Source organism: Pollicipes pollicipes, unplaced genomic scaffold (assembly GCF_011947565.3).
Source record: "Pollicipes pollicipes isolate AB1234 unplaced genomic scaffold, Ppol_2.1 Scaffold_4881;HRSCAF=5763_pilon_pilon_pilon, whole genome shotgun sequence".
NCBI lineage: Eukaryota > Metazoa > Arthropoda > Thecostraca > Pollicipedomorpha > Pollicipedidae > Pollicipes > Pollicipes pollicipes.
The window spans coordinates 5775667-5783949 of record NW_023596576.1 but is presented as its reverse complement, the minus strand read 5'-3'; the positions used below and the strand labels follow the sequence as shown (position 1 = coordinate 5783949).

General features: G+C 53.8%; 1 protein-coding gene across 1 annotated transcript in view; it reads right to left on the bottom strand.

The window, feature by feature from the left end:
* Positions 1 to 7090, bottom strand: part of LOC119099674 (trophinin) — a 35057-nt gene extending 27967 nt beyond the window's left edge. The window contains exons 1-2 of the mRNA XM_037222737.1: positions 7062 to 7090; positions 5374 to 5781 (exon numbers count right to left, since the gene is read on the bottom strand). Of these exons, the coding sequence (XP_037078632.1) occupies positions 5374 to 5781; positions 7062 to 7090 (437 nt within the window). The remainder of the gene's footprint in view (positions 1 to 5373; positions 5782 to 7061) is intronic.
* Between the last annotated feature and the right edge of the window lie 1193 nt (positions 7091 to 8283).

The following is an 8283-nucleotide window of genomic DNA, read 5'->3' as shown; positions in this document are numbered from 1 at the left end:
AGCGGCGGTGACCAAAGTCCGTCGGCTGTCTTGCAGCTTCTGTGGAAGTTTATTAGATTGCTATTTAGGCATCTGCAATGTCTGCCATCTAGAAGTCTACACCATACATTACATGCATATATGTATATATATATATATTATATATATATATATATATATATGTGTGTGTGTGTGTGTGTGTGTGTGTGTGTGGTGTGTGTGTGTGTGTGTGTGTGTGTGTGTGTGTGTGTGTGTGTGTGTGTGTGTGTGTGTGTGTGTGTGGTGTGTTGTGTGTGTGTGTGTGTGTGTGTGTGTGTGTGTGTGTGTGTGTGTGTGTGTGTGTGTGTGTGTGTGGGTGTGTGTGTGTGTGTGTGTGTGTGTGTGTGTGTGTGTGTGTGGGTGTGTGTGTGTGGTGTGTGTGTGTGTGTGTGTGTGTGGTGTGTGTGTGTGTGTGTGTGTGTGTGTGTGTGTGTGTGTGTGTGTGTGTGTATACGTAGATATATAGGCAATCATCTGGCATTCACAAGTCGAACGTTTCTTTATTTCTGGTAATGTTTTCGGAGATAAGTGGATATGGCTTGCGCGATAAGCATCACGTAAGACAGTATGAACTTAAAACAATAGTTAAACGCCGAAAAAACAGCTAGTGTTATTCCCACAGTTTCTGACTCAGTAACAGGTTGCACACAAAAATGCACATTCGTGTTCGACAGTATGCACACACGTAAAAATGTGCGCGCGCGACACGCTTTTATCGCATAAAACATGACAACCATACCTGTGGGTGAATTGCACGGCCAAGTGTTGAGCTGATACATAGGTTATCGAATGGAATTTCAAAACATTAAAATCGCAGCTGATCCATCCATGATTCCCAGGACAGCACATGCCCACCTCAGGAATCTGACGGGTGGCCAGTCATAAATACGGATCACAGAATTCACCGCAAAGGCGACTCATCAGCCGGTCGGCTGAATACCCAATTAAGCTGTGCCCGGCATGCGTTCAGAGCAGGTATTCATAGGCAACGTGTCGTATTAAGTAGGCCATAATCAGAAGCAGAAACAGCGTCCGTCTTATCTACAAGGCGCTAATCTACGTAAATGTCCTCGCGCCGTCCGAACTGGCTGCCTTATGATGGTGTCCAACGTATTCCAATCAAATGTGGCTCGCATCCGTAATCTCGAAATACATATGCGAGCAGATGCAGGCAGAACTGGCTTCTCCCTCCTACGAGCTGTCACAATGTTCATGCATGCTGCTAGAGTGGGTTCCGCGCCCTATGAAAAGGAAGCGTTTCTGTGTGACGGCGTTAATCTTTCACATGAGAAGTTCGGAACCCGTCAAATTTATGTGTGGACGAACCCAGCTTCAATAAATACCGGATTTAATTCTAATTTTGCATGCTATTAGACTGACATTAATTCAGACTGACGCTTTTTTTTCATTGCTGCTTCGACCTGAAGATTGCCTGGCAAAGTTTCACAAAACTGTCACCCTCACCTTCACCCTTACCACTCGATTTGCAGTACGTGGGTTGACCAGCTGTTGCAAATCTGGTGACCTCAAATCGCCGTGATGACCTTAAGATGAGCGAGGGGTCATGGGACATGAACGTAACAGAAAAATAGGACGGGAACGATTCGGTTGTGATGCCATGCCAAACATGGCTTTCAAACCTGTACGTGTTTGGGGCTTCGCTAGAGACAATTGCCCCCCACAGATATCCACTACCAAAGGAGGACAAGCCGTTGACTGGATGACACCGTCGGCGCCAGATGGAATAGAGTTTATATATATATATATATATATATATATATATATATATATATATATATATATACAAAGCATACAACAAAAATCATAATAATGACACACGCTTTTTTCCAAGCGCCGATCAAACACATTTTATAAATGTTTACAAGAAAGGCAACGCTATGCGAACATCACATCATCACATCATGTCATTATGCAGTTTAGGCAATCATGGATAATGATCGGGTGCAGAAGACTCACGATTAGCTACCCATTTACATTTGCACATGTCCTTTCATCTGGCAAGATGCCAGGAGTGAGCTACATTCAAATACTCATTCGTTCCGCGCGTGTAATCTGCTCTGCGCAGAAACAGCTCGACCGTCAACAGTCAGCTGTTGCCCAATTTGAGCGGCCCATACGTCACTGTTTCCGGACCCATGCATAGCTGCTTCTGGACACGTGGCACTACCCAGCTGGTCATGCTGAGGACTCTACGGCAATACAAGAAACTGCCTCCGTGCGCCTTCTGGTTTTGTCGTCTGTACAGTCGTTGGTGTGCTTAGCTTAATGAGTGGCTTGACCGCGCCATGTCATATCCTCTTATCGTCTTGGTCTGGTAAATACGGCTGTTTTAAGCATCAAAAGCTGTTTCAACCAGTTACAATGACATGTTGTGCTGTGTTGAATCAGTGTCGCATCAGTCGGTGTTGCAAATATAGTCTGTCGAAAGTTGATCCGCGTTTACCGTTCACCTCTGCTTAAATATAGTAAATAAGTTTGCGGGCGGCTGTGCGAACGCGCACATGGGTCCGACAGGCGACCGTTTTATAAAAGTAAGATGGATCCCTCTTTTAAACAAATGTTCGAAGCCGAAGCGGGTCGCTTCCATATGTGGCGTGGTCGTCAGCGATTTGGGGGCGCGGACGCCTTGTTGGGCAGCGTACCGGGTGGAGTCGCGATTTGATGGAAATCACTAATACGGAGTGCATACCAGACGGAGAGACGGAAATATCGCCAGACAACAATCCATCTTCCCGGGCACATAATGAACCACCTTGAGCCGAGGTCGGCCACCCAAGGTGAAGAGTGGGTTGTGAAGTCAGACGGAAAAGGCCCAAAGTCGCGGCTAAGGGTGATTTATTGTCAGTGGCGCGACAGCGACAACATAAACATATGGCTTCGCCTTGTCGCTTTCAAGACATCTGTTCAGAGATTGTTGTCGAACGAATACACCAATGGATCGGAATAATCAGCTTGTACGCAAGTATCGTCAGGATCGCAGTCACAGTAGCTAGATATTTTTCCACCGATGCAACAGCCTCTAAGGAACAGAGTCACTGATGAATAACTAGTTACTTTGTGCTTCGTTTTGAAAGTACATTTGACAAACGTGTTGATCGGCTTTCAAAATCTGCTGCTGCCTCTCCGACACCGACACCGCGCCGGCTTATCTTGACCGCGAGCACCAGCGACGCGACCGCAGTGTCGTGACGTCAGAAGCGTCAGGTGGCGCAGGTGCAGTGCCCGGGGGCACGCCGCTGTGTGGCCAACCCGATCACGGCCGGCTTGGCAGGGACCACGCCGCTCAGGCGCTACACTCCACAGGACGCTGCATGTTGGCGACGCCGGCCGCTGGGGGACAGCCGCCCGGGAACCAGGCCGCGGCTCGCGCCGGACGAGCCGTGCCGGGCGGACGGAAGCCGTACAGGCGCGCGCGAGGCTCAGCCACGGTCGGCCGCCCAGGCGGTACGGTGCTTGACAAATTAGCGAAGGCGCCAGTGTGGGATCTGCAGACTGCGCCTGCGTGCCGGTGGAGAGATCCCATCTATCCACGCTCCCGGGCCTTGAGGTGACAACAGCGGACGTGGTCCGGTCCGCACTTTTTCCTTCACCCGGCCCACTCACGATGGCAGTGTAAGCGACATCACACAAAGTTTGACGTCACAATGACGACTGCTGCAGTAAAATGAATGGGCTTTGGGCTGGTAAGGACCGTTATGGGATGAGCAGATGAATGATACAATACCCCTGTAAACTGATATGGTTGCAGTAAGGTGCGCCATGCGCAAATAGCAATAGCAATTGAATTTGGCAATTGGCAGAAATGGCAATTTGCAATTGCAGGGTCAAATGATTTCGTGATATTGGTTGAGGCTTATCGAAAGCATATCCGTTTCTATCGATTATTCTATTCCACATTCTACTACCCTCTTCTATTCTAAATTATATTATCCTATTCTATTCCTTACTCTGTCATCCTATTCTATACTGTATCTTGCCATGCTATTCTATTGTATATTCTATCTTTTTCTGTTATATATTCTACTATCTATCAAGTTTTGTCTTGTACTATCTTATACTGTTCTATATTTCAATTCTATCGACAGAGAGCAAAACCAGAAAGAATCAAAAATGTTTTCTGAATGACTCTGGAAACGCTGGCGCTGATCAGCCTCTTTGATTCCGTGGAGGCGGAACAAGCCTTTGATGGCAAAATTCTGCGCAGCCTTCTGACCTGAAGAAATTTTATTCGAGGTTATCTGTTGTGGGTAAAATGATCGCTATGTTTCGTCCCACTGGTCTTGGTTCGTCGGCCGCGGTTTATGCTCCCGTTTTCCCTGGGGTTTCACGGGGTCTGAAATGCGGAAACAATGCGCTATAGCCCAATGTTGCCGTTTCAATACGCTTTTTAAGCTGTTCGAAAGCGGCAGGAAGGCTAACATGTATAGGCTTATCCTGGGGGCTGGCTTGCTTCCAAGAACGCAGTAAAGCATGCAATATTGATCACTCCAATAGAAAATTACCCTGTCCATATTTCAGATGCAGGTCGTTCGCGTCCAGAAGTTTCCGCCGTGGACGTTATGAAGGTCGATGGGCTGCACCACAGAGCGGTGAATTAACGGACGTTTGATATTCAGTCCTCTTCCAGGTACATCTCGACATTATCATAAATTAATTTGGCTGATATGTGGGCTTCCGATGGCTTACGCTGATTTAATGGGACACACCCATCCAGGCATTAAATGCGTCTGACCCAAAACGTATTCAAGTCCAGCATGTCCCTGGATTCACAAATTTTCATGGCCATGAAATTTTTAGGCTGCCGGCTTGGACCGACATACCAGTCTTTAGCCCCCCTCCCCCCCCCCCCCCATTCAATAACCGTTTCTTATCACAGCCGCTTTCATTTCATCCGTAGATCCATTTTTAAAAAAATAATCTGGCGTTATATCGTTTCTCTAAATCTGTCAGGTCAGTCTTTTCTAAAATATATTTGAAGTAAATAAGCTGCGAAAGAGTTCCTGACACTGTACTGAGCCTTACTATACTGGGCCTTCCCATGAGCTGATTTCCATGTCGTCCCGCCCGAGCAATGGGTTCAGTTTTTCCCGCAACTTTGATCCGGATCATTAGGCTCGCTGTGTTGTAATGAACAAGTTACTCAGTGAACTGGTTTCGCCGTCCGATAGCTGACGCCGATTGACGAAATATAACGGTTCCGAACGGTGGGAAAGCGAAGCAAGCCCAACCAACAAAGGCTATTCGTTATCATCAACGAATGCCCCTTGGCAACGACTCAAAATTAACGAACCATGCGGACCAATGAGGGGTTTGGCGGACGATAAATGTGCCGGCGTCATCGCCAGACGGGAGCGCAGACCGCCATCGTCGGCAGACGAGGGGCTGAGGCCGCCGTCGTCGGCAGACGAGGAGCTGAGGCCGCCGTCGTCAGCAGACGAGGAGCTGAGGCCGCCGTCGTCAGCAGACGGGGAGCGCAGACCGCCATCGTCCGCAGATGAGAAGCTGAGGCCGCCGTCGTCAGCACACGGGGAGCGCAGACCACCATCGTCAGCAGACGAGGAGCTGAGGCCGCCGTCGTCAGCAGACGAGGAGCTGAGGCCGCCGTCGTCAGCAGACGAGGAGCTGATGCCGCCGTCGTCAGCAGACGAGGAGCTGAGGCCGCCGTCATCAGCAGATGGGGAGCGCAGACCGCCATCGTCCGCAGACGAGGAGCTGAGGGCGCCGTCGTCAGCAGATGAGGAGCTGAGGCCGCCGTCGTCACCAGAGGACGAATGCGGGCCGTCATCGCAACTAGACGAGGATTGCAGCAGACCAAAATCGCAAACAGACGTGGAATGTAGACAGCCATCGCGATCAGACGAGAAATGCAGACTACCAGCGCAATCAGACGAGGGAAGCAAACCTCCGTTGGCACCAGACAAGAAATACAGACCGCCATCGTCATCGAGGAATGCAGCCGGCACCAGACGAGGAATGCAGACCGCTGTTGCCATGAGACGAGGAATGCAGACCGCTGTTGCCATGAGACGAGGAATGCAGACCGCCGTCGGCACCAGACGTGGATGCAGACCGCCGTCAGCACCAGACGTGGACGCAGGCCGCCGTGGGCACCAGACGTGGATGCAGACCGCCGAGGCCCGCGCCAGTGAACATTCCGTGCAGGCGAGGAATGCAGGCCGGCAGCGTCCCAGTGTGAGAGATGCCGACGTTCGCCGAGTGTCCGGGGCCGGCAACTGCAGACTCCGGGACCGGCAACCGCAGACGGCGAGGCTGGGACTTGTGGCCGCCGGGGCAGGCCAGTGGCGCCAGGGCAGACCAGTAACCGCCAGGGCAGACTAGTGGCCGCCGGGGCAGACTAATCAGTGGCCGCTGGAGCAGGCCAGTGAGCGCCGGAGCAGACCAACGACCGCCGGGGCAGATCAATCAAGGACCGCTGGGGAAGACCAGTGGCCACCGGGGCAGGCCAGTAACCGCCAGGGCAGACCAGCAACCGCCAGGGCAGACTAGTGGCCGCCGGGGCAGACCAACGGCCGCCGGGCAGGCCATTGACCGCCAGCCGGAGCTGGGATGCCGCCGAGCCTCACGGCCCAGTCCGAGCAGGTGGTGGTCCATCAGCCACTCGCACGGGAGGTGAAGGGTGTCCAGAGGCACTGCCTGCGGCCGCTGTTGGGTTACGGCGGGATCAAGCGGCCGTAAAGCGCGAGTTATTCTAATCAAGATTATTAGTCGGGCCACGCCGGGGAGTCAGGTGCAGAGCGCGGGCAGGCCGCATTTTTTTTTATAACGGCCTCATGGACCCATCTCGAGCCACAAGCAGGACAGGCCGGCACCGAGTGGGTTCCCTGTTAAATCTTGGGTTGTTGGAGATCTGTACGGGAATGGCAAATTAACTTATAGCTTTTCATTCTCGTGGCTACATGGAAACGTGCCCACTGCATGACTCTGGCCCCGTTCGTGGCCGACGCTGTGGGCTTGGCACTCCGCAACCACACGCATCTTTGAGCCTCATGAGAACACGTCACGGGACGATCATGTACTTGATGAAGAGCATTTGGCATTTAGAGCATTTAGCCAATGAACATCGAGGCTGGTGCCATGAATATACATATCTGCTTTGATGACGTCATGAATACATGGCAATGGTGGCCTATGTTCAAGCTACGGCAACAACCTTTCTGTAAATCACCGCTGGCGAGTTGTTTTTCTATCTCAGAGAACACAGCAAAGTGCCCGCAGGGCAGCCAGCACAGCTGCCACCGCACCAGCGCACCAGACGCCGCCGCTCTGGCTGCCAGCACAGCTGCCACCGCACCAGCGTACCAGACGCCGCCGCTCTGGCTGCCAGTACAGCTGCCACCGCACCAGCGTACCGGACGCCGCCGCTCCGGCTGCCAGTACAGCTGCCACCGCACCAGCGTACCAGACGCCGCCGCTCCGGCTGCCAGTACAGCTGCCACCGCACCAGCGTACCGGACGCCGCCGCTCCGGCTGCCAGCACAGCTGCCACCGCACCAGCGTGCTGGACGCCGCCGCTTCGGCAGCCAGCACAGATACACCGCCACCAGGCGTGCTGGGACCGCCGCCCGCGTCCGGTCAGCCAGCACAGCTGGCCACCGCAACCAGCGTGCTGGACGCCGCCGCTCCGGACAGACCAGCACAGCTGCCACCGCACCCAGCGTACCGGGACGCCGCCGTCCCGGCTGCCGCCCGGACCGCCGCCCGCCCCGGCTGCCGGCACAGCTGCCACCGCCACCAGTCGTACCGAAACGCCGCCCCGCTTGCCAGCAGCCCGCACAGTGCCACCGCACCAGCGTACCGGACGCCGCCGCTCGGCAGCCAGCCCAGCTGCCGCCCGGGCGCCAGCGCCGCCCGGCTGTCGGCGCGCCGCTGCCGGGGCAGGCGTCGTGTCCTCGATGTCAGGTCAGGCGCCGGCGCGCCGGCTGTCGTTGTCGCTGCCGGGGCAGGCGTCCCGCCCTCGAGGTCAGGTCAGGCGCCGGCGCGGTTACGACACGCCGCCACCGGAGCCGGCCGGCCCGGCGGACCGCCGCCGCCGCGCTGGATCCAGTTTCGCCGCGAGTCCGTACCCGCAGGGCCATACGTTAAGCGCCGCGACGCTAGATCTTGGTAGCTGTCATGTCTTCGCGCATAAGGAAGCCCATGAATCTTGGTTGCCAGCGCTTGAGTTTTGGAGATAAATAACCAAAACGTGAGTAGTCAGGTCTCGATGTCTGGTCAGCGCGATGT